The sequence below is a fragment of the Eptesicus fuscus genome, chromosome 8 (assembly GCF_027574615.1).
Source record: "Eptesicus fuscus isolate TK198812 chromosome 8, DD_ASM_mEF_20220401, whole genome shotgun sequence".
NCBI lineage: Eukaryota > Metazoa > Chordata > Mammalia > Chiroptera > Vespertilionidae > Eptesicus > Eptesicus fuscus.
Window position 1 is genome coordinate 10,751,240 of NC_072480.1, and position 27,406 is coordinate 10,778,645.

Here is a 27,406-nt window from a genome sequence, read left to right on the forward strand (position 1 = left end):
AGTTTCAATTGTAGAAGGAAAATAAATTCCAGATACCAGGGCCTCCGCTTGGGTTGCTAGGGGGCGTGGCCGGCCTGCAAACCACCACAGGCCCCTCGCTCAGGCCACCCCACACCCCAAGGGAACCCCCACCTGATTTGGGACGCCCTTCAGGGCAAACCAGCTGGCTCCCACCCCTGTACCAGGCCTCTATCCTATCTAATAAAAGAGTAATATGCAGATTGATCATCACTGCAACACACAATATAGCTGCCTCCATGTGGTCAAAGATCCTGCCCCCATGTGGACACAAGATGGCCACCACAAGATGGACAGCAGGAGAGGGCAGTTGGGAGGCACCCGGCCTGCAAGGGAGAGCAGTTGAGAGGGACCAAGCCTGCAAGGGAGGGCAGTTGGAGGTGATCAACCCTGCAGGAGAGGGCAGTTAGGGGTGACCAGGCCGGCAGAGGAGGGAAGTTGGGGGCAAACAGGCTGGCAGCAGAGTGGTTAGGGGGTGATCAGGCTGGCAGGCAGAAGCGGTTAGGGGCAATCAGGAAGGCAGGCAGGCAAGCAGTTGGGAGCCAGCAGTCCTGGATTGTGAGAGGGATGTCCCATATTGGAGAGGGTACAGGCTAGGCTGAGGGACAACCCCCCTCCGTGCACGAATTTCGTGCACCGGGCCTCTAGTTTATAATAGTCAAAATCTGGAAACAGCTCAAGTGCCCATCAGTAGATGAGTAGATAAAAAAGCTGTGGTACATTTACACACCTGAATACTACAATACTGTAAAAAAGAAGAAAATCTGGAACTTCTGGTCAAGATGGTTGTGTAGGTAAACACAGTACTTGAATTTCCCTACAAACACATCCAAATTACAACTAAACTATAGAACAACAATATTTCAGAACCTCCTGAAATCTAGCTGAGTGGAAGTCCTACAAATAGGGATTTAATGAAGAATCCACATCAAGACTGGGAGGAGGGTTGGAGATGTGGAACAGGCTTTCCACATGTGGCAGTTTAAAATGGGCAGGGAGCCTGACCCATATGGCTTGGTGGTTGAGTGTTGACCCATGCACCAAGATGTTGCTGGTTTGATTCTTGGTCAGGCACATGTTGGGGGAGTGCAGGAGGCAGCCAATTGATGTTGATGTTTCTCTCTCTCCCTTTCCCTTCCCCTCTCTCTAAAACCAATAATGAAAACATATTTAAAATGAGGAAGGATATCTCAGCTGCAGAGGTCCCCCATGTGGAACCCTACACCAGACCTCGGAACCCAGGGTTTCAGAGCCAAAAAGAGAAGTCCCCGTAACTTGTGACCGTAAAAACCAGAAGAAATTGAGATGGAGGGAAACAGAATTGCAGGATTCCTAGACAATTCCTCTTAAAGGGCCTGTGCATGGACTTACTCATACTCACTCCCCCTGTGTTCAAGTGCTGGGGTAGCAGCTTGAAAGGAACCAAGGACATATGGTGATGAACTAAATTATCTGGCATCAGGATAAGAGCTGAAGACTAATTTACAGGGAAACAACAGTAAAATAGATGAAGCCAAGAATCAAACCAGCAATTGGGAATATAAGGAAGAAAATACACCCAATCAGAACAGCAAAAAGAATCCAAAAAAGTGAAGACAGTGTATGGAGCCTCTGGGACAACTTCAAATGTACCAACATTCACATCATGTGAATGAAATAGACATCATACAATTATGAGTGTTTCCTAATGGGTCAGCTTAAGAAGAGATAAAGTTTTTTGAATACATAATATGACTTTGGGAAACATGTCTGGCTTGACCATTCTTATTTTTTGTCATTGTTCTTCAATGTCAAAGTGCATAAAGAACCCAGTGAAGGAAATAGACATACAAGTCCAGGAAGCATAGAAAGCCCCAAACAAGATGAATTCAAAAAGGCCCACACCAAGACACATCATAATTAAAATGCAAAAGGTTAAAGACAAAGAAAGAATTAAAAGCAGCAAAAGAAAAGCAGTTAGTTCCCTACAAGGGAGCTCCCACAAGACTGAAGGGGTACTGTCTTTTTAACACTTAGGTTTCAAAAGTGAAAAGCATTGTGGCATAGTTCTGAATTGAAAGAAGATGATAAAATAACTAATTTCCTGAGGACATCTTGTGTCATAGTAATGTATTTCTTCATTTAATATTATCTTAAGCCTTTCTGTTCAGCTGCTGTAAATTTAATGTTATTCACTAATTCCAGATTAACCTCTCAAGGGTTAATTTAAATAGCATTCAGCCACTGGAAAGGAAGAGTGACTGGTAAATGTTACTCAAGTGCCTAAGTAACCTTGCATCTTCTTTATGCACTTTCACATTGAAGAACAATGACAAAAAATAAGAATGGCCAAGCCAGACATGTTTCCAAAAATCATACTATGTATTCAAAAAACTTGATCTCTTCTTAAGCTGACCCATTAGGAAATACTCATAATTGTATGATAGAAACCAGTATACCATTCACACAAAAGGCATTATCAACACAGCAAAAGCATAATACTCATAAAAAGGCTCAAGTTTACCAATATGTAGTAACAACTTCTCATTTTACTTAAAACTCAGTGGCTATAGGAAGGAATGGTTCTGACCAATCCCATAGAGACAATGTTATCTGATAGGCACTAACCCTTAATACATGCAGCATCTTGGATAAAACCAAGTCCTGCCACTTACAATGAAGCCTCCTGCCTTCCTCTACTAAGATCATTTCATAGTATTGTCTCGTATTGGTTCGAAATAAGTGCATGCGTTATCATATCACTAAACAGTCAGAAACTACAAATAATCTTGTTAAAAAGACAATGCTCCTTGAGCAGCTGATGATGTATCTGAGATTAGTTCTTCTTCCTTTCTTGTGACAGATTTGTGCTGCTAGATTTGGACCTATCTAGTTGAGGTCAGTTCCACAAGATGACACTAAGGTCCCAGGAGCAGAAACCTGCTGTCCTGGACCCCCAACCGGGCTGAATCTGCTTCTTCCTGGGACTGCTTACCACTCCCTCCTCAAATTACAAATCCTTCCCCTCCCCTCTGATAAAGAGAACTAGGCCTCTGAATATTGCAGAAGTTGACTTAGAATGGGAAATGAAAGGACTTTTAATCAGGTACCATGATCACCTTTTAGTGCCTCTAACAGCAGTTTGGAGACGCCAGAGAGGAACAGGCCCAGCAACATTTGGTAGATCCTGAATGCCAGACTATCTACTCTACAGTATAGAGCATCCCCCTCTCCCAGAAGCCAGCCCCTGAGAGCGTCCCTGTCAATGTTCAGTCACCATAGTTTAACCTTTACAAATAATGGTGGAATTTTCCCATTTCTGTCTATGATATTAAAAATTATTTCCATTTTAGGGAAGATAAAACAGTGAGAAACAGAATTTATGAGCTACTTCCTGTACATCTGGGCTATAATTCTTGAACTTGACACCCCTGTGGATAAGCTTAAAATAAAACCATGATTATTATTTTTAGTTCCCCAGATATTTTTCCAGGAATTCCCTCTAAATACATTTTTCACGTTTGGCAAAAAGAATTAACACAAAATGAATAAGTTTATGTTAATGAGGTGACTTTTTCCTTCCTTCCTTCCTTTCCTTCCTTCCTTTCTTCCTTCCTTCTTTCCTTCGATCCTTCCTTCCTTCCTTTTTTTTGAGTCCTCTTGAGGAGGGTTTACAAATTGTTTTACTTAGTACCTGTCTCACAAATATGTCCCCCAGGCTGCCTCCCGATGCCCTTCCGTCTCCTTCCATAGTAGTATTTTTTTTTTTATGTCTCTTAGGAAAAGGGCAACAAAATAAAACATAAACAAATGGGACTACATCAAACTAAAAAACTTTTGCACAGAAAAGGAAACCATCAACAAAATGTAAAAACAACCTACAGAATGGTAGGAGGTACTCAGATATTCTCAAATGAGGTGACTCTTAGAAAGCACCTAAGGATGGGGGCTGGTTGCCGGAGGAACCAACATGACAAGAAGGGTGGAACTTTTAGTCCCACCCCTGATTTCCTTCAGGGAGGGAGGAGGGGCTGGAGATTGAATCAATCACCAGTGGTCAATGACTTAATCAATCATGTCTATGCAATAAAGCCTCCATAAAAACCCTAAAGGAGGGGCTTCAGAGAGCTTCCTGGTTGAGGAACCAGAATGCTTCCTTGTTTTAGCTGACCCTAGTCTCCACAGAAACAAAAGCTCTTTTGTTCAGATCTTGTCCTATGTATCTCTTCATCTGTTGATACCTATCCTTTAATATCCTTTGTAATAAGCCAGTGATCTAGTGAATAAACAGTTTTTCTGAGTTCTCTGAGCCACTCTAGCAAATTAGTCAAACCTAAGGGGGTCGTGGGAACCTCTGATGTATAGCCATTTAGTCAGAAACACAGGTAACAACCTAAACTTACAATTGGCATCTGAAGTGGAAGGCAGCCCTTAACCTGTAGAATCTGATGCTATCTCTGGGTGGATAGTGTCAGAACTGAGTTGAATTGCAAGACACCCAGCTGGTCTCAGAGAATTACTTGTTGGTTTGGGGGAACCCCTCCTTTACATTGGAATTTGGTACAAATCTATAACTCATGAATACAAATGGCCTGAAAAGCAGCATGGAAAATATCTCTATAACCAACTTGATACTAACTAGTTTCATTTCATGTCTTAGACATTTCTAAGACAAAAAAATTTAATAAATGAAACAAGAATTCTTTTTGGCCGGAGCTTGAAACAGCAGAGTAGAGGGGTTACCCCAATGATCACTTGTTTTCCTTTAAAAATTTGGCTGGCATTGTAAAACAGAAAATATATCTCTTGCTGGAAGAAATTTAAATAAAAATTCAAAAGAGCAGAAGGGTAGATATTTTTAGTTATATTAATAGGGAAGCAAGGTCTTTATATGTCACTAAAAGGTAATTTCAGGCACTTGGTTGGGTTGCTCTATGGATTCAGGGGTAGGGTACACATTCTGTTTTACTAGGTACCAACTTTTATTTGGTTGAAGTTGACCTTCAGAGATATGTGTGCTGTTACATTTTGTACCCAAATTAGAGCAAATAAATTAAATTGAAGATTTGTTAGAGACAAAAACACTTTTCTTCTGCTGTGATTTTATCTCTTCCTTTAAGAGTCATAATTGCCTGTTTTAGTTTTTACAGTGAACAATTAAGCTCGGTATATAACAAAGAAGGGGTCTGGGGTTAGACAGAGACTATCTGCAATCTAAATAAATAACTCAAGTAAGCAGAGATCAGAATAACCCTTCTCAACCATTCACAAAGCATTTATTGATTACCTACTTCAGCCATCTGCTTGACACTATGTAGAAAAATTAGTTATGGTAATATCACCATTCTCTTTATGCATTAAGTGTCCTTTTCATTATCTAGTTGGCAAAAGATCTACCATTTATCAGGTCACAGCCCTAAGTTCACAAGCAGCAAGTAATAAAATTGAACTATCAAAACATTTTCTCATGGGGCAATCTCTAAAATGTTAAAGAAATATACATTGCAGAGTGTCATTCTCTTTGTTAAATTTAATTACGCAGCCAAGCGATTGCTATGAAGGCATGGAAACCAAGAATAAAGATGGAGGAGGGAGGTGGAGAGGTGATGGAGAGGTGGAGGCAAGTTAGGGGGAAGGTTGGGAGGGAGATGGGATGTGTATTGATAAAGGTTGCTTTCATAGACAATGCTGGCTGTGGCAGCCATGGAGTTTCACCACTCATATCTCCCTTCAAGAGAGAAGCAGGGTCAACAGAATAGATGCCACTCACCATATCTTCAGGCCCTCTGCACTAATGCCAAAGCCATGCCTCCAATGTTCTCCCAGCTATTGACTGAGCAGTGCAAGGGTACTATTTGAGTTAGCCATTCCTGCCCTACTTGGGCAATTGGTGCTTGAGGGTTCCCCATTGACCTAGCTGAGGTCTCAGAAATGCACTGAAATCTGAAGCTGTTCCCACCAACCCTACTTCCTGCCTTTTCTCAATTCCCAGGTGCCATACCTAAAGCCAGCTCTAGCAGCTCTCTCTACTTTCTCCTAATCCCTCTCCTTTTATCATTCACCAGGATCTTTCCTCCTAACCCAGATCTCTTGCATGTTTGACCAGCAGAATGCAGTTAAAATTCTACTTAAACTAATATTATAATGAGTCAGTTAGTAATGAATCCAGTTCTGATTTACATAAGACTTCATCAGCAGGTGATAGGCAGTTTCTTTTTAGGCAATTACTTTTCCTAAAACAATGAAGCATGATTCTTCATTTGTCAACTCCTGAGCCTTAGCTATCTACTCTGTACTTATTCTAGTACATTCAAGATTGAAGAGAAATTCAGACATTTCCTTAAGGTAATTACAAGGCTATTCAGTATATTATCTCAACAGACTTGTATCTCTGCACCTGTCATTTTGATTAACTGTTTTCCTACTGATGGGAGCCTTGAACCTTGTGGAATTTTTAAAGTTCATTCACTGTTCTCTGTAGTGTCTTCCCACTTCTCACTCTCCCTCCTTCTGCAAAAGCCATAAACACATTACTGCCTGAAAATAATGGGACAGGTTAGGTCACTGACCACTATAAGTTCACAATCTTAAATATACACACCAAACAATTCTACATGCTTTTAGCTAAAATGCACAAAAAATTATACCTAGGCTGTAAAACGTAAGTTCATGAACCAAAGAAATCCTATATAATTAAAGGCTAATATGCAAATAGACCAAATGGCAGAACAACCGAACAACTGGTTGCTATGACGTGTGCTGACCACCAGGGGGCGCGTGCAAAACATGGCGGGCATTAGCAGCATCAGGATGATGGAGCAGGTGAGCTGGGGCACCAGACCATGGTGGGGCTCTGGTCGCAGTCATAGGGGCAAGTCTCTGGTCCTTACTGAAAATTCTCTGCTTGTGCACTGCGGTCCTGCCCAGTGCTCGCACCTGCTGCTGGCGCCGGCCCCAATTGCACCATCTGCTGGCACTGGAGGTGCTGTTTGCACCCGCTGCCGGTGCCTGGCGCTGGCCCTGATCGCTCGGCACTGTCAGCGGGTGCAAGTGGCAGCTGCCAGCCCTGATTGCCCCTCAGGGCTTCTTCACCTCCCCCTGCTCCTGAGGGGCGATCGGGGCCAGCAGCCCCCTCTTGCACTCATTGCCAGCGATGGCCCCACTCACACCCACTGCCCACACCGGCCCCACTCATACCCGCAGCCAGTGATGGAGTCGTTGCTTGCACCCACTGCTGGCACCAGTGCTGGTCCTGATCGCTCAGCGCCATCAGCGGAGGCGAGTGGCGGCTGCCAGCCCTGATCGCCTGAAGGCTTCTCCACCTCCACCTGCTCCTGAGGGGCAATCAGGGCAGCAGCTGCCACTCGCCCCTGCTGATGGCGCCAGCCCTGCTCTCACCGGCTGCTGGCGCCGGCCCCAATTGCTCTGAGCCATCAGCAGGTACAAGCAGGGCCAGCGCCGTCAGCACGTGGGAGTGGCGGCAGTGGGAGCGGGGCTGCTGGCAGACAGGGGAGGAGGTGGGGGTGCCCATGGTGGGAGGAGCCGGTCGGGGATACGGAGGAGGGGCCGAGACCCGCCCCTGTGCCCACCGCAGCCTGGCAGCCCACAGTTCCTTTCAAGGTGCACAAATTCATGCACTGGGCCCCTAGTAACAGTTTTAAGGAAAAATAGAAAACTCAGACCAACATGAAAAAAGTCCATCTTCAAAGGGCACACGTTCCAGAGTGTCTATGTCAGACAGATTTATCCTAACAGTTTATTTCATGCCAGAGAAAAAGCCTCTGCAACCTTCCACACTAGAAAATTTGAATGCTTTAAAAATCCATTCAGCCCTGGCCAGGTAGCTCAGTTGGTTGGAGCATATTATTTTGGGATTTTTAACTTAAATTCACCAGAAATGATATAAAAAGAAATTACTTTAAATTATATTATAAAAATAAAAAACTTTTAGAAAATTGAAACAATTAGAAAGTTGTTTACAGAAACATATTTTAAAAATAACCTGCTTTTAAATATTATACTCACCCAGGAAATAATACATATTACTAGAAATACTACTGTATTTTTACGATTTGTGGCCTGAGATTTATATAAATTTGTTGACAGGAGGCAAGATTTATCTCTGCCCTAACCCAACAGATAGGATTTTTTTGATGGGAAATATGATCATCAGAGATATATGTGATCTCCTTCATATGATGAGTTTTCAACACATTGTGGGAATTTGGGGGTTAGCAATTAATATCACAATTACAAAACAGTTGTATCCTCCTGTAAATAGACTTCCATTAGCTAATACTTATCTAAAAGTTGAGAGAAATGTTTTAAGGGGGAAATAATAAAATTACACACCTCTCAAATTGTTTTAAATTGTCAAACTTCTATTTAGCTAATTTGGATAACCCTTTTCCTTTATTAACTTAGATAAAGAACAGTTTACCAGAGAGTAAAAACAAATGCATTTCGAAATTTTTTTCTCATTAGAACACAAATGAACAGGGAGAGAAACTAATATACTCATTTCAGTTCTGAGTAGAAGTTCAAAGTAAAACAGGAATACCTAATACTTAGCAAGTACTCGGTTGCTGAGAAAATATTAGAAGTATACTTTCTCTACAAGACGAGTAAATCTGACAAGATTAATAAAGTTTATTTCTCCAGTAATTTAGCAGGTTGTATTAATAAAAACCATCAGGAGTCACAGCATGGAAACTTAAGCTGCCTCTGACCAACCCAGTAGTTTCCTAAGAGCACCCTCTGTCTCCCTATCCTGCTGAGAAAATAAATCACTCTTAATAAAAATAGTTTGGATTTTGTGGCTGTAAAGGCATAGCTTGAATATAAATCAAATCCTGCAATTTTTCCATATTTGCTCTTTAGGAAAATTTTCAGACAGAAAAAATAAAATTAAATTCTACAGGCAATTTTCATTATTCTAGTGTTCAGGGATTTCCAAAGGTTGCCATTATGTCATTAATTATGCACTCACACAAGATTTCACTCCCTCCATAAGCCACTGCAACCCTTACTCCTGCCTCTGAGCCTTACCTCCTAGTGTTCTCCTTACCTGGAGGCTTCGTCTTCTAGCTCTGCCTCTGAAAAACCTATTTGTTATCCTTCAAGATCCACCTAAAATAAACTGTCCTCTCTTATGCAGTTTTTTCTACTCCAGCTCACATGAATTATCTCCTTTATAATTATTAGAGTAGTTATGCACATTTTTATTTATATGCTTATTTCCATCTCTGAGCTCTGATGTACTAGAAAGCATGGATCATCTTACTCATCTTTCTATCTGCTCCAGTGCCTAGAACAGTGCCTGACACAGTAGATACTCATTTAAAATGTGTGGGACAGGTTAACATGAGAGTGAAGGGAAAGATTGACTGAAAGGAGGGATTGGGGCACCTCCTGGAGTGCTAAAAATAGAAAATATTCTGTATCTTCACTTGGATGGTAGTTAAGTGATAGTTACATAGTATTTTTGAGCTGTAATACACATAAATATCTATAATAATAAAAGCATAATATGCTAATTAGACCGGATGTCCTTCCAGACAACCTTCCAGACAAAGCCAGGGCTGCGAGGGAAGCCTGGGTCCCAGCTGCCAGAGGGAAGCCGGTGCTGGCAGCCAGGGGAAGGAAGGCCAATTCTTGCATGAATTTCGTGCATTGGGCCTCTAATATATATACATACACACATACACACACACACACACACACACACACACAGGGTGTTAAAAAATGTATGCACACTTTAACAGCTGACAGCTCAATTTTGAAAAAGAAATATATTTTAATAAACATTGCCTTTATAATTATTCAAAATATGTATATACATTTTTGGGACCCTGTATGTGTGTATGTATGTATCCATGTGTTGAAAAACTGAAGTAGCAGCAGAAAGAATCCAAACTAATATAGGATGCTTTCTTCTGAAAACATGGCTTACAATGCTCTTTGATGTTTCAAGTAGTATAGTGTCTAGTCTCACCATTTAGTAAGAATGAAATATTCAATGGATAATAACAATATGAACATACACACAGAGAGAGCAAAATGTCTTTCCTGCTTGGCTGGGCACTTCATTGTGCTTTCTCTGACCCCGCCACCAGTCTAGGCTCCTCCCCTGACTGTGTAACAAGCCACTCCAGCTGTCATTGATGCCAAACCTCAAAGCTCTCGGAAGCCTTCTTTTCTCGCTGTGGGAATCCATTCTGTCTGCATGAGCTGAAATCCCCAATTGTCTGCGACCTCCAATGTGATGTATATCCCAATTCTGTCCTGAGTTCCTTCTTTGGCACCTGAGTCAATTCAGTTCAATAAATACTAGCGCCTGCTCTGTGATAAGTGCTAGGGAATGGGTTATAATGATGAATAAGGCAGCCTCCAAGGTTTTTTTGTGTGTATGTGGTGAAATACACCTAGCATGAAATATATAATTTAACAATTTTTATGTGTATGATTCAGTGGTATTAAGTACAACCATCACAGCTATCCATTTCCAGAAAAATTTTTAAATCAGTCCAAACAAAAACTCTGTACTTATTGAATAGTAACTTCCCATTACTCACTCTTTCCCATTCCTGGTAACCTGTGTTCTATTTTCTATCTCTATGAATTTCCTATTCCTTGGTCCTCATATAAGTGGAATCACATATTTGTCCTTCTGTGTCTGGCTTAGCATAATGTTTTCAGGATTCATCCATGCTGTTGCATGTATCAGAATTAAATTTCTTTTTATGATGGCAAATTATTCCATTGTATATATTTACCACATTTTGTTTGCCCATTCAGTGCCTCTTGGTTTTTAAGAGTTTATTGTGGAAAGCAAGCCAGTTCTTGCCTACTACTTTGCAGATCTTTGTCCAATATGTTCTCTCAATCTAAAACCTTCTATCCCAATACACTTTGTGTTCTGCTTTTGCTTGGCACATATGTGTCTCTTCCACCTCTGTCCCATTGTCTACAGTGGTGCTGGTACATAATAAGCACTCAACTCATAGTTGTTTATTAATGAATGACTTTCCTGGGGTCTCCTGAGAAGACTCTGAGGTTGCTTTTACTTAGTTGTAATCACTGCCTTTGATGCTCTGCTCATTTTCTTCTATGTAAGACTAGTGACATCTGGCCCCTATAGACTCAGTATTTACTGAAATCATATCCTCAGCTCAGAGTATTTATGAGAAATAAGTACAAATGGTGCTGGATTAGGAGTCAAGAGACGTGAACGTTAGTGGTTCCAGCTTGGTACGCTATAACCATGCCAAGTAACAGGCTCCTCAGGCCTCAGTAAACTGTGGTTATAGTCTAAAATAAAGGTGCTGCACTGGTCAGTTCTAAAATCGTACAATGCCAATTAGCATACATCAGAAAAACAATATCTTGGTGAAATGCTTCAAACATATCTGCATGTCAAAAAATGCTTATGATATACAAAAAATTTTACAGTCTTCTTTAATAATTCCACTGTCTTGTTTCTTTTACATTTGAACCACTTGAAAAATTATCCCAAACTTTTATATAAGTAGGCAAGGGAAGTATCATTTCTAACTGGAAATAGACTACTTAAATAGCATTAGTAGGGATCAGAAGGAAATGAAAGGAAATAATGTTGTTGTTACTTGGAAACTTGAAGAATTAAGTGGAGGCTACCAAAAGAAAGAAAAAAAAAATAGCAGTAAATTTTGGAGAAAAATTGTTTTGGCTCTCTCAGTGAGAAAGAAGTTATTTTGCAGTCAGCTTTGGCTATTATGTTTTGCCACTATGTGATGCTTCATAGTTCTAGAAACGTCTATGAAGGTAATTGGACCATTAGGCACCTTTCCAACTCATGCAAGTTTAAGCTGCTTTGGCTGTTTGTGAGTGACAACAATGAACTAGTGAAATCTAAAAGGAGGAACCAAAACCCAGAGGCCTAAGATAAGGGAGAGAGAATCTAACGACACAGTTACTGTTTTTCTTCACTAAACTCTTCCTTAAGAATGCAGGGTGCTGCAAGTAATACTTCTGCAAGTGTGTTTGGCCCTTCATTGGGTAATGATTGGGGAGGTAATAATTCCAACAAAAATAGTTCAGCTAAAATAAACAGAAACCCTCTCAGACTACATTGAATGAGATTGATCCTTTTCTTTAAAGTAATAAACTAACATTAATAATTCATATTTGAAAGGCAAAAAATATTACAGGATGATGGTAAAAGGAATTATACTAAGATAAAACTATTAATACAAAAATCCTAAGGAATGACCTATATGCTAAAAATTATTAGAGTCCAAAAAGTTTGAAGTATTTTTTCATTACTGTTTGCATTATACTCTTTTGACTAATTACCTGGAAGATTATTTAATGAATAACACCAATAGATGTATTACAAATAAGTACATTAATAACAAATTTAATTTATTTTCAAAACAAAATTACTAAAAATGAATAAGAAGCAAACACAAGTAAATGGTAAAAAAATCTAACAGAATAAACACAAAGAGAAGGGATCCTAGTTGTATTGGCTCACTCACCTGCCACCTTCTCTCCAGCCACACCCTATTCTTTCAGTTCCTAAAATGCATCACTTTCACATCCTAGAGAACTGTAAAGCATGCAGTCAGTAAGTAACTCTGAAGTTGTGTGACAACAGATAGGTATGAATCTACTCACTAGCTCCAGGATCCCCAGCAAATTACCACCATCTTTCATTTCCATCACCGCAGCAATGGGAATAATAATAGTACTTACTTTATGAAGTTTGGCAAACCTTTTAAAAACTAACATATCTAAATAATATATATAAAATAACTAAAGAATGCCTAGTCCATAGTAAGACCTCCATAAATATTAGCTATTAGGCTGTGAAATCTCATGATGAAATTACAAATAAGAAAACTGAGGCAGATAACCCAGCTGGTCATCCATATGTGACCACCTCTAGAGATCACTCTTAGTCCAGATCCAATGTTTCTTAAAATGTGATCTCTTCATACAGAAGCTAAGGAGATTTATACCACCAAACAAGAAATACTGAAGGATGCTCTTCTTCCTGAAACAAAAAGACGAAAGAATACAAATATATGAGTAAGACAGACAGAAACAGGAAATTGCAACCCTTGTTCAGAATAGAATATCAAACACTTAAATATAAACACTTAACTATAACATAAAGGTTGAAAGAGATAGTATCTTTTCAAAAAGAAGACAATATTTACTACAATTTGGAAATGAACTTGCAACATAAAAAGGAATAATTTGTGACAACAAAAACATAAAAAAGGAGAAGGAAAAGGACTGACTTGCACAGGTGAAAGGAGATAAGATGCAATCAGGAGAAAAAAGGATGATTGTATGTATGAAACTTTCTTCTGCATAAACCTAATGGTAACCACACACACACAAAATCTAAACCTGCAACACATAACACTGAAAAAGAGGAAACAGAAGAAAGAAATCATAGAATACCACTAAACTAACAGACAGAAACACAAGAAAAAGGAAACAATGGAGCCATGGCTGGTATTTAGAGTGTCAGTCCGTGCACCAAAGGATTGTGGGTTTGATTCCCATAGAAGGGCACGTAACCTGGGTTGCAGGTTCATTCTCTGGCCTAGTCATAGGGTGTGAGGGAGGCAACCAATCGATGTGTCTCTCTCACATTGGTGTCTTTCTCTTTCTGTCTCTCTCTCTCTCTCTCTCTCTGTCCGCTCCCCCTCTGCCTACCTCCCTCCCTTCCACTCTCTCTAAAAATCAATGGAAAAAAATATCCTCAGGTGAGAATTAACAAAAAAGAAAAAAGAAATAAACAATGGAGACATAAAGCTACCAAAACACAAAAGATAAAATGGGTATGGAAAATCCTGGTATATCAATAATCACTCTAAAGGTAAATAGACTGAACTCACCAATACTAAGGCACAGAGGAGCAGGATGAATCAAAAAACAAAACCCAACCGTATGCTGCCTTCAGGAGACCCATCTCAGCTACAAGGAGAAATATGGACTCACAATGACGGGGTAAAAAGGATACTCCAAGCAAAAGTCATCTGGAGAAAAGTGCTATAGCCGTGCTTATATCTGACAAAATATATTTCAAGATAACAAAGGTAACAAGACACAAAGATGGACATTTTACAATGATAAAGAGGACAACACAATGCAATCTGGGAGTACCAAAATATATAAAGCAACTACTAACAAAACAAAAGGGAGAAATAGACAAAAACACAATAATAGTAGGAGACATAAATACTCCATTGACAGCAATGGACAGATAATCCAAACAGAAAACAGATAAGGAAATATTGGCCATAAAAAACACATTAGACCACATTTGACATTACAGAGCTTATCATCCCAAAACACAAAAATATATATTCTCCTCTAGTGAACATGAAACACTATAAATATGTTGGCAAGAATGCAGAGCAACTAGAATTCTCTTACACTGTTGGTGGGAATGCAAAATAGTACTGTTACTTTGGAGAATAGTTTGGCTTATAAAATTAGGAACCATACAATCCAGCAATCTGATTCCTAGCCACTTACCCAAGAGAAATTAAAACTTAATGTTCACACAAAACTTTTAGGCAAATGTTTATAGCAACTCTATTCCATAATCATTAAAACTGAAAAGAAAAAAAAAAAGAAATGTCCTTCAACTGGCATATATTAATTCTAAAATGTGATACCTCTACAGTCTATAAAATGGCACACTACTCAGCAATAAAATGAAATAAAGTACTATTGTATGCAACAATGGATGAATCTCAAATGCATTATGTCAAGTGAAAGAAGCCAGATTGAAAAGGCTACATTAGACACAGAAAGGAGATTAGTGGTTCTCTAAGACTGGGAAAGTTGGGGGGAAATGGGGAGTGGCCACTAATGGGTATTGGGGATCTTCTGGGAGTAACAAAAATGTTCTAAAATTAATTGTGATGCTAGTTGTGCAACTTTGTGAATATACCCAAAACCATTGAATTGTACACTTTAAATGGATAAATTATATGATATGTGAATTTATCTCAAAAAAAAGTTATGCATTGTATGATTCCATGTATATGGCATTCTGCAAAAGACAAAACTATAAGTACAGAAAACAGATTAGTTTTTGTCAGGGGCTGGAAAGGATGCAGGAACTAAAAAGGGCTTAAGAAAACTTCTAGAGGATGATGGAATTGTGCATCTTGATTGTAGTTGAGGTTACACAACTGTATGCATTTGTCCAAACTCATGCAATAGCTAAGCAGAATGAATTTCCTAAAAGTGAATAAACCTGACATTAATTTTTTAAAAAAACACACACCTACATTTCCACCCTGGCCAGTGTTTCTAAATGGTTAGAGCATCAGCCCGCACATTGAAGGATCATGGGTTCATTTCCCAAGCCCAGTCAGGGCAGGTTCGGGTGGCAACTAATCCAGGTGTCTCTCTCACATGGATGTTTCTCTCTCTCTCTCCTTCTCCCTTCATCCCTCCCTCTACTCTCTCTGGAAAGCAATGGAAAAAATATTCTCAGGTGAAGATTTAAAAAGCCTACATTTCCCATTAGAAAAATATTCATTAATTTTATGGCTTTTAATTTGTTATTGGAGTGATATAGTACTGTTCACCTACCCACCGATCCTGTGTTATCAGTGGTTTGTCACAATCATAACAACCCCAAATATGTAGTTTGTGATTGCATTTTTATAACTGAAGTGGTTTTATTCAACATTTTAAACATTTTTAATAATTAAAAGTGGTAATGCAGTAACCACATTTCTAGTCACAATAATAAAGCTACTAGTTAACTCTGACTCTACTTATTTTAATTTTATGAATAAGAAATTCAGTTTACATATGCTTATTAACTTAACAATCAGCTTTATGAAAAGGGAAATTTAATTGCTTACTTAAGAGAAATGTACCAAAATGGAATTATTTTATTTTTGGATGCCTTCTTAAAGTATGTTAGATTTTCCTACTACAGAAAAAGAATGTTTTAAAATAACAAAAAGAAATGTCAAACATACAGAAAATTCATAAGGATAAGAATAGTATAAAGGACATCTATATACCACTTATCCAGATTCACTTATTGCTGAACGTTTACTTTATTTGTTATCTTTTCCTCTCTCGCATATATATGTGTCTAGTTCTGGGCTCTCTAATCCCTTCCAGTGATCTATGTGTCTATCCTTCCATCAGTACAGCACTACCTTGATTAATGCATCTTTCCAGTAAACCTTGAAATCAGATAATGAGTCTTCCAACTTTGTTCTTCCTTTTAAAAATTATTTTGGCTATTCTTGTTTCATTACCTTCCCATTTAAATTTTTAAATCAACTCACAGTATCTACAGAGTCCAGCTGGGATTCTGATTAGGAATGCACTGAATCTATATATCAATTGGGGAGAAATTACATATTAATAATACTGACTCTTCCAGTACTAGCACACTTTTTTTTTATATCCATTTATTCAAGTCTTCTTTGAACTATTTTCTAAAGGGAAATTTAGTTTTCATTTCTGGTATCTTCTTTTTCATCCCTACCTCCCCCTCCCTCCATTCCCTAAAGTCAAGTTTTGACACACTGAAGAATGTCCTTAAGTCCAGCCAGTATTGCTCAGTGGTTGAGCATTGACCCATGACCCAGGAGGTCAAGGTTCGATTCCCAGTCAGAGCAGGTCTGAGTTGCAGGCTTAATCCCCAGTAAAGGGAGTGCAGGAAGACAGTCAATCAATGATTCTCTCTCATCATTGATGTTTCTATCTCTCTCTCCCTTTCCATTCCTCTCTGAAAAATCAATAAAATCATATTTTTTTAAAAAGGAATGTCCTTAAGACATAAATAAAAAGTAATACTTTTTATATTTTCAAATTTTCAATTACTAACATAATGATAGCCCTCTTTACCTAAAAGTTTCCACTTAATAATGGATCAGAATATCTTGGCTAACTTCCTTAATTATGTGTGAATAAGTTAAATGCAGGTGACCTATGTTTTTTATTGGACAGTGAGGCTCTAGGGTCAAGCCTCAGGCTGACCTGTGGCAGGGCCACAAACAAGTCCCAGCCTGGAAGGCAGAGCTCTCCCAGCATAATTAAGCCTGACTTTGTAGCCCTCCCTAATTCCTTCCTAAGTAGCTAATGGGCTGTGGGAGGGGCAGCAAGTGTTGCCAAAACAAGAACATTGGTATACATGCTAATCTGCTCTTGTTTTAATCAGACTATAAAATAAAGCATTGGCTTGTAGGCTGGGTCTTTTGTGTCCTCATCCAGGCACGGGAGATCCACCGAGACCCAGCTGTATTCTCTTGTCTGTCTTTTCTTCAATCCTTCACCGCCCCTCCTCAGGTTCACCCTTGGCCGTGCTGGCGCAGCAAAGGACAGGGCAATTATTCAAACATCAGAAAAAATTTCATGAAAACATCAAATTTCAAAAATCAGTACCCTTAGTGCTAGGAAGCATTTCCTTCATATTTTAAAAACTGTATGTGATTATCTCTCATAAGGTTTTCTGATCAAAATAAATCATACACATGGGTAACCTAACCCCAATATCAATAAACCACCTTAAACATGTACCCTTAGAACCTGTAACAGAAGCAGGAGCCAGCATTAATATAAGGAGAAATCATGAAAAGAAACATAAGACTACGTTTGAAGACTAGATTGTGACAGTAATTGGTAATCTGACTATTTTTCAAAAAGCCTTTTTGTTCTTAATGGCATCGAAGTCAATGTTAGGCCACACTACTGTCACCCTTATGAACAGCAGTAGTGAATATTGGTGCATGCAAAGGATCAAAATCTGTGACAAAAGGGCCTGTAATTACTAATAATTACTTCCCAAGTGTCTATTTTACATAAAGATTCCACTTCCTAAGGGATGCATTCAAGTCCCCTGGATAAGCATAATAATTCCACTGTGGGTATGATTCTTGATTATTCAATCCACTTTGACCTTTGACTCTCTCATATTTCCCATAATCAGTCACTTAGTCTTATAGCTTCTATTCAGAAGTGGATCACAAATTTACCGGGTGGGGCAAAATAGGTTTACCATGGTGAGCACATGAAACACAGAGCTTATTCTTGTATTATTATTTACTAATTACTAGAGGCCTGGTGCATGAAATTCATGCATGGGAGGGGGGGGGGGTTGTCCATCAGCCCAGTCTGCACCCTCTCCAATCTGGGACTTCTCGAGGGATGTCCGACTGCCCGATTAGGCCCGATCCTGGTGGGATCAGGCCTAAACGGTCAGTCGGACATCCCTCTCACAATCCAGGACTGCTGGCTCCCAACAGCTCGCCTGCCTGCCTGCCTGATTGCCCCTAACTCCTCTGCCTGCCAGCCTGATCACCCCCTAACCACTCCCCTGCCAGCCTGATCAACGCCTAACTGCTCCCCTGCCAGCCCGATTGCCCCTAACTGTCCTCCCCTGCAGGCTTGGTCACCCCCAACTGCCCTCCCCTGCTGGCCCGGTTACCCCTAACTGCCCTCCCTTGCCAGCCTGATTGCCCCTAACTGCCCTCCCCTGCAGGCCTGATCGCCCCCAGCTGCCCTCCCTTTCAGGCCTGGTCTCTCCCAACTGCCCTCCCCTGCTGGCCTGATCACCCACAACTGCCCTCCCCTGCCTGCCATCTTGTGGTGTCTATCTTGTGTCCACATGGGGGTGGCCATCTTGTGTGTTGGAGTGATGGTCAATTTGCATATTACCTCTTTATTATATAGGATTGTATTATTTTCCATACAAACAATTATAAACCTACTTTTGCCCCACTGTGTGTGTTTTCCCCAGTTCTTTCTGCATTCCATTAGTAAAAGGCTTCATCATTTGTCCTCTAAAATGTCTCCTTTCCTCATTCTTTTGTTTCTTTAATACATTCTTAGTCACTAAAGTAATTTTCTTAGCAAATCACATCATTATTTTACCAAAATGCATGTCAGATTTATCGTTCTCCACCTCAAATACTTTAACAGCTCCAGTTGCCTACAGATGTTCTGAACAGCTTAGTGTGGGATTCAAAATGCTCCATCATGTGGCCCCAATCTTTCCTTTTCGTCATTTCTACAGCATCACTTCAAACTTCTTCAGTCACATCACACTGGAATTATCACCCAAACAGACCTGCTCTTTCACATCTCTATGCCTTTGAAATGTTATTTTCTTTCCCTCTTCCCTACCTATTGAAATCCTATCTAGGCTGCTGTGCTGGGCTTACTTGTTTCCTGATTCTGATCTGTTGCCAGCCTTTTTTGGAAGAGAAAGGACAATGATCCTGGGGTTTCTAGAGGCTCCCCCATCCCCCACGAATCCAGATGCAAAGACATGGATAGAAAGTTTATTGTTTTATAAGGTGGCAACTACTGGGAACTCTATGACTCTTCTCCAGTAGGCATGCAGCCGTCCCTTCCACTCACACCTCCTTCCTAGAGCCTTTTCTCTGAGCATCTTGCATGTGTTTCTATTATGGTAATTGCTTCATACAGGTTTCGTTTACACTTAGTTGAATGCTGGAAGGTTGTAAATTCTTTGACAGCACAGCATATGAATCTTTGTATCCCTCATATGCCCAGGACAATACTTAAATATGCTATGGATCCAGGATTCCAGAGGGGAGAGAAGTTGTTCAGAGGGAATTTAGTTTTCTAGTCAAGGGCCAAATAGAGATGTGGGGTAAATAATTACCTTTGCTCTTGTATCAGAAATGGAAAGTTATTCACAGCAGAAAGTTATTTAGCTTTTGACTCCTTCAAAATTCTAAACTTAAATATCACAATAGAACATTAGCTATTTTACTCTTATTCAGGAAACTGATAACGATGACAATGCTGAATTAAATTAGAGTCAGGGCCCAGAAGTGTTCTAATTCCTTTCCGTTCTCATCCTTGTCTGTCTGACATATTTGGCAGAATCAGATAAGTGAAGGGTAACTTTTGAATAAGTAAGACCTTGAAAACCAGAGCTCTCTGTTAAGCAAACCAATTTGTTTGCATTCCTCTGTAAAGAGAAGACAATAAATTGATATTAGTGGTTAGAAATTTCAATTAATAAGAACAATCTATTCCTACCACATAGTTGAGTTAATGAAGGTATTAGTATGAATATTAAAATACTGATCTTATAGAGAGTGAAACCACCAGGCTTTATAGATGAGCTGTGGGGTCTTAGACAAGTTACCCAATCTCCAGTTCATTAGGGATAATAATTCCTGCCTAACAGGGGCAGGGGATTGTTGTAAAAACTGAATGAGATAATGTGATAATGTCCATTCAGTGACTGGAATAGAGGAGATACCAAAATCAATGTCAATTTCCCTTTCTCAGCCATCCACCCAAAAGTTCAAAAACATGTTAACAATATATGCTTGAAAGTTGCCTCTCATCTGTATAATATAATTTTTCATCATTCAACATCCTCTCATAATGCTGAAATATTTTATTTTCACAGATAGCACTTTCTCCAAAATCATTTACCTCCTCTGTTTACTAAATGGCAGGGCATAATGCCATAAAAAGAGCCACAATAACTTTCTTCAGAAAAACAGATCTGATACAAGTTTTGGCTTAAGTTCCATGCTGACATATAAAATAAAGGAAATATCTGGCAATAAGTTTAGTGTGCATAAATACTATAGAGAATGGAAACCCTTGATCTACCTCACTCTCTTCCCCAATAGGCAGGTTGCCCTATTTTAGGAAGGACAGAACCTATCATTTTCTTAAATGATGGTTTCTAATCTCTAAATGCTACCCTATTTGCATATGTTTAAACAAAGTTGACCTTTTTAAAAACCCTTCTTGGAAATGACGAATATTTTATGAACCATTTCATTCTGTGAAATTTCTGTTCATTTACTGTAATTATGATTTGGATTTTGGTCCACTCAAGTTTAATTGGACAAAACAGTCTAGAAGGGGCCAGTGTTTGGACACAACTCCCATTGGAGATGTGCTGAGAAACAGGTTCCGATACAGGTGCTGAGAGGAGGTTCATTGAGCAGACCAAGCACAGTAACAGCAGCAGGTGCTGGAAGTCTCAGGGACAATTAGCAGCAAGGGAGATAGCAGCTTGAAGGCCAAGGAAATACCCAATGCTTCTCCTCCAGGTACAGGTGGAGCTGTCTTCCCAGGAAGGCCAATACCCAACAAACGCAGTAGAGGCCCACTGGCTCCATTCCTCAGGCTGGGATTCAGAGACAGTGTCTGTATTCTATTGTGACTAGCCTAATGGACAGGAAACAAGATGTGAATGCAGATAGGACTCAAGAGGGAACTTCAATCTCACAAACAATATCCAAACTAGGGCACAGAGTCAGAATTAGACTAATCAAAAAGGACACTACAAATTCCCAGAGCAATGACATGGAGCTCCTTAAACCCGCCCTTCCTGTGTCATTCCTTTCTAGCAAGGAAAATTAGTCTCATAGAATAACTATGAAGATGAAAGAATTTATTGAAAGCCAATTGTATCCCTGCTCCAGGCAGCAGGAAATGAGATAAAGACAATGTCCCCACCATAAGAAACTCCAAAACCAGTAGAGGAGGTGAAATGTGATGAGTGCTGTGCTGCAGATGGTCACTGCATGGTGCAGTCACACAGAAAGCTACCTACATACAACTGCTTGAGTCAAGAAAACCTTCTCAAATATATTCAATATGTTTTGTTAAACTAAATCTTTGGACAGTTACTAAGTAAGTCCCCCATCTTGTCTTCCCTAGAAAGAAAATATTTCTTTGACTTTTTAATTTTTAAACATTTAAGAAAACCCTTCCCACTCTTTACTAAATACCCTCTACATTCTCTCAGAGCATCGTCCAATCAGACAACTGGTAATCTCTGCCACCCACAAAACCAAATGAGCTTCTAGTCTAAAAAGGCATCAGAATACCACACAGGAGAAAAGACACTTGGCAATCTATTGACATGATAACTGTCCAATTCCACTAAGTTGTTTTCTAGGCAAGTTTATATGAGCTCAAAAATCAACATTATTAATAACGATAAGTTAGCAAAAAACCTCCTGTTAACATCAAATTGAATGCTGTGCCAAAAAATGGTGTATCAATGAATTAAATAATGACCTAATTTCACCTTCACAATTATTCTATGAGATAGTATTGATTACCTCCACTCTGTACATAAGAAAGCTAAGATTCAGAAGGTAAATACATTTTCTCAAAGCTATATAGGTAGTAAGTGAAATCCTTCTAGTGGGTCCAGAATTCAATTCCTGCTGTTTGACTCCAAAGTCTAAAAACCTGCCTTTCACCTACAGTCTTATTCCTTTCATTTATTTCTTGGGAATATTCAAGCACAATCTACTTTAAGTTATGGAAATTACCTAACATGATACAGCATTTGGCTATTTTCAAAGCAGTTTTACAAGTATCACCTAACACCTCTGCTAAACCTCATGATGCCATGTTGGCTCTATGGTCTTAACTTGACAAACATGACCAATTGCCTCCAGGTGGGTACTCTTGCCTCCTCTCTTTCCATCCTTCCTCTTCCTCTGCCTTACTAATTCTCTACACTTGAGCTAGCCCTTCTCCATATCCATGTTCCTCCCTCTGACCAAAGGTTTTTCACACTTTTACTGCCTGGTAAATCCACTCCACTCTTCAGGACCCAGATGACCCCCTTCCAGGAAGCTTTGCCCACCTAATCTTCTCACCCCAGTTCTAACTGATGGCTCCCTCCTTATGTTTCCATCAGACTTTCAAAATGCCAAGATAGGGGCCCTTATCATCCTGCATTAATACTTGTTCCCCAACCTCCTGAACCTGCAGCAACGACATATCCCAGGGATCTCAGGTGCTCCCTAAATCTACAGCATCAGAATAAACATTGCTAACACTATCTCCTTGACTTTGGTGTACTTTAGAAGTCTCACAGTCTATGAATTTCAGGGCAAGAGGAGTGGAGTCCTCAGACCTTAGCACAGAACCCAGCAATGAGTAAATAGTAAATGTTTGTTGAATAAAAGTGAATATGTGATCTCATTTGATTCTCACAGCAACCTCTAGTTAGGAACTATTCTCTCTATGCTACAGATGAGAAAATTGAGGATGAAGACTTTAAGAAACTTTCTAAAACTCAAAGCCAGTAATTGGCAGGATGAGGTTGGTCCAAACATTCTGACTTCAAATTCCATATTCTTTTCATTTCCCAAACTATATCCTATACATTATAAATAAAAACAAATATTTATCCAACAATTCACATATTTATTTTAGCACTAGTGGCCCAGTGCACAAAATTCATGCACGGAGGGATGGTTCCCTCAGCCCAGCCTGCCCCTTCTCACAGACTGGGAGCCTTCTGTGGGAAGTGGGCCTAAGCCGCAGTCTGGCCTCCCTCTGCAGGAGGTGACTGGGCTGATCAGGGGAAGGCGCCACCCCCATCACCCCGCTGCTGCAGTCACTGCCAGCCACCACAATCACCAAGGTGTTTTCATCAACACGGACTCTAGTTCCTTCACCATGAAAAAATGACAACTTTCTTTAGGTGTTTTCAAGATGTGTCTTTCATAGGATATGAAATTTCTTTCTTTTTTTTTTTTTAATCCTCACCTGAGGATATATTTCCATTGATTTTTTAGAGAATGTGGAAGAGCGAGGGAGAGACAGAGAGAAACATCTATGTGAGAGGGACACTTTGATTGGTTGCCTCCTGCATGAGCCCTGACCTGGGCCCCAGCCAGGGAGGAGCCTGTAACCTAGGTACATGCCCTTGATCAGAATCAAACATGAACTCTACAGTCGGCAGGCCAAGGCTCTATCCACTGAACCAAACCGGCCAGGGCAGGATATGACATTTCTTAGCCCTCCAGCAGCGGACCTTCGTTTTTTCCTCCAGGAGTGAGGTGGAAAAACCCTAGATCACCTTCTTGGAGTCTTATAACCCAAGTTACCAAGAACACTGCAACTGGTGGCATACAGGGAGCTTAGCCAATGAGCGGTCAGAAAAGGTGTTTATGCTTGAACTGGTTTGGCTCAGTGGATAGAGCGTCGACCTGCAGACTGAAAGGTCCCAGGTTTGATTCCTGTTAAGGGCATGTACCTTGGTTGGGGGCAAATCCCCAGTCAGGAGTGTGCAGGAGGCAGCTGATCGATGTTTCTCTCTCATCGATGTTTCCGACTGTCTATCCCTCTCCCCTCTTCTCTGTAAAAAAATCAATAAAATATATTTTAAAAAAAAGAAAAGGTGTTTCCTCTGCAACTCATGTGCAGAGGACCCCCTGTGTTATGTCCACTGGGCTAGGGATGTGTCCCTGCCACCTGGGGGGGCATGCCCCGAGGCCGGCAGCCAGCCCCGCGTTGTGGGTGCCAGGCTTGGGGGCATGCGGAGACCCCGGGCTGCGCGCCGACTGCTGGGTCTCTGCACACCCCCAAGGCTGGCAGCCCCCAAGGCCGGCAGCCAGCCTCACGTTGTGGGTGCCGGGCTGAGGGCGTGGACCCAGGCCGCCACTTGGCGCTGGCGCACATGCAAGTGGTCGTGGGGCGCCTGCACCTGTAGGCCCGGAGTGGCCGGGGGTGTTCTGGGACCCCGGCGGCTCAGGGCCTATGCGCGGGCCTACAGGCTAGGAGCTGCCTGGGTCTTGAGGATGTTCCCGGGTCCTAGGCCGCTTGGTGCCTGCGTATGCAAATTAACCCACCATCTTTGTCAGGTTAATTTGCATACTCCTGATTGGCTTGTGAGTGTAGCGGAGGTACAGTCAATTTACATGTTTCTCTTTTATTATATAGGATTAGAGTATTGCCCAGGTAGAATTAGTAGACACTTTGTTTTTTTGTCCATGCACTCATCCATTTATTATGCAATAAAATCTTATTGAGCACCCACATGGACGATGCATTGTGTAGAGTATTGAAGATGCAGAGGAGGGCAAACCAAATCAGTTCCTACTCTCATGGGGATACCAACAAAGAGTAATCCTCTTCCAGTGTGAGAAGTGCCATGCTGGGAGTCCAGGTGTGGTGGAAATACGTAGGAAGGAGAAACCAAGGACTCAGATGGAGAGTCAGGCTCACTATGAAAAAAAGAATCACATGTTAGACTCTTAACCCTTTGCAGTAGCTTGCTTTTTTCTCGATTCCTTTATTCTACTCAGGATTTAATTTTTTAAATACCCCAGATTTTACAAAGCGCAGCAGTAGAATAAAAAACTGGAGTTTCTTTTCATACAAACTTATTTATTTGGATTTTTTTATATTTCAAATTATTGATACATTCAAAGAGTAATTTTAATCTCTATAATTTTTCATGATGTGATATTTTTTGAAACATTCACCCACATGAAGACCTGGTTTACATTCACATGTTTCGCAAATGTAAATCGTCTCTCTTCTTCCTCCTTTGATTTTTCTGTTAGAACAAACAACACAATCTTTGTGTTTTTTGTTAGGGTGAAGTGTGATTATATGGAGCTTTCCATCTAAACGTTGCTCTAAGTTAGTGGATAATAACTCTGAATTCTCCAACAAGATCATGTACTAGTTTCCTAATAAATTTCACATACTTATCGGTTTTTCATTTTTTCTTTTTTTGGCATCAGTTGAGACGGCATTTATATTTTACTTGTCCTTTCATGCTAATGAAAACAAGAAAAGATACTGGAAAAATAGACAAAAATCCCCCTTCCCCCCCGCGGTGAAACTACGTGTCGAGTGTGGCTCGACATACGAGCTGCTACCAATGCTAACCGTGTCGAGTCACACTCGACATCCGAGTGCAAAAGGTTAATTTTCTAAGACCACACTTGTGTGTGCGTGTATGTGTGCATGAATACACCCTGTGCATACTGTATAAAGAAAAATATGAAGAAGGGCACTTTAACCAACGTATACCACATGCTGCCAAACAAAATCTGATAGGTAAGATAGGAAAAAAGACCCACCAGGCTGCCACTTGTTTTCAATGCATCAAAGATTTACACTTTTCCCATTACCATTAATGGCTTTTATGAATGTAATTTGTCCCCACACATCAAGGGAAAAATAAATTTTCATAGAGGGGAAATAGAGGGTATTCTATGAAAAAATATTTTATGCAGAAAGATGACTGCTAACTAAAAATGAATATAGTAGGAGTAATAATATTTTTTTAGTTCCTCATTAAATGAGTCATGAAGGTCATAGGGCAATACCACACACACACACACACACACACACACACACACACACACACACCATCTCTGAATTATCCAGCAAAGCAATAGTGACCAAAATGAAAGGAAAAGTAAATGAAAAATTAAAATCAGGATGACGTAAAAATTAAAACCAGGATGAAATTCTAATAACTTTAAATCATGTAAATAGCAGAAAAGTAGAAAGATGAATCAAAAAAGAAAACCCCTTCTGTGTTAGTCCATTCTCCATCAAGTCACTAAATCTGCTGATGATAGAAACAAAATACAGAAAGATATCTTTGTGCAGAGGGGAAAAAGCAAACACAATTCTAACTGTATAAAGAAAAATATTAGGAAGGGCACTAGAATAAGTGACTAGAATAAATGAGCCTGGTACAGGTTGACTCATACATTTCAATATAGGTGTTAGATAATGATACAAGGAACCAAAAATATCCTTAGCAGGTAAAGCTTACAAGTCAGCAATATAGAGCATTCTCAAGAGCAGCGTGGTTGCATATTTTAAGGCTTCTTAGCTAATAAGAATGAAACACAGGCAAAGGGGAGGTAGGGGACTTGGAATATCATTTCCACTTTCCCAGGAGCAGCATTTCTTAAGGTGATTGGGAGGTTCTTGCTCCTCAACAGATCTTTATTAAGCCATTGTCATGACTCTATATTTTATTATTCCTGGTTAACAATATAGTCACAATTTAAGGTCAAAAAATATTAACAGCTAACTCAGATTGGAAACAAAATTAAGAGTTAGAAATGACATGTTCCTTTTCTCCTCAGAACCTCTGCTTGTTCTCCTGGGAAGTGATGGTAATAGACACTGTCCCCAGGGCTGTCCAGTAAGAGCACAGACACTTGTTGTATATTTCCAAAAGGCAACCCAACGTGTGTAATATGTATGTCAGCCTCCTAGGCCCATGCCAGGCCCATGGGGAGCACTCAGTAAATATAGGTTGCAATTATCATTGCATTGGAAGCTTTCTGCCATGGAGAGCCATTAAGCCAGGAAATTCCTACCTGTTTTCCTCTGGAGAAGTTTTTGTTTGTTTTTTAGAAATATAGCACATGTTTAGCCAAATCAGCAGATAAGTTGCCAAGGCCAGGAATAAACTCTATTTTGTATACTCTGAATATAGCACCTAGTATACCATTATAAATATAGAATGCTTAATAAGGAGTATTTGATTTTTTAAAAAATGGTAAAGCTTACTGCCAGGTTTAAATGAGGTGAACTCTTTGGATTCCTTCCAAATGAAGGCAGTAAAGGAAAAAAATGAATA

At 40.0% G+C, this 27,406-nt stretch overlaps 1 protein-coding gene across 2 annotated transcripts in view; it reads right to left on the reverse strand.

Annotated features, from left to right (window-relative positions):
• Positions 1–27,406, reverse strand: part of LHFPL6 (LHFPL tetraspan subfamily member 6) — a 275,595-nt gene that overhangs the window by 203,382 nt on the left and 44,807 nt on the right. Inside the window, exon 3 of one of the 2 annotated variants that reach the window (XM_028161344.2) lies at positions 24,842–25,013. The exons of the other annotated variant lie outside the window; for it this stretch is intronic. Within the exon in view, the coding sequence (XP_028017145.1) occupies positions 24,892–25,013 (122 nt within the window). The 3' untranslated portion in view covers positions 24,842–24,891. Of the gene's footprint in view, positions 1–24,841; positions 25,014–27,406 lie in introns of those variants that run through there. 2 annotated transcript variants of the gene reach the window in all.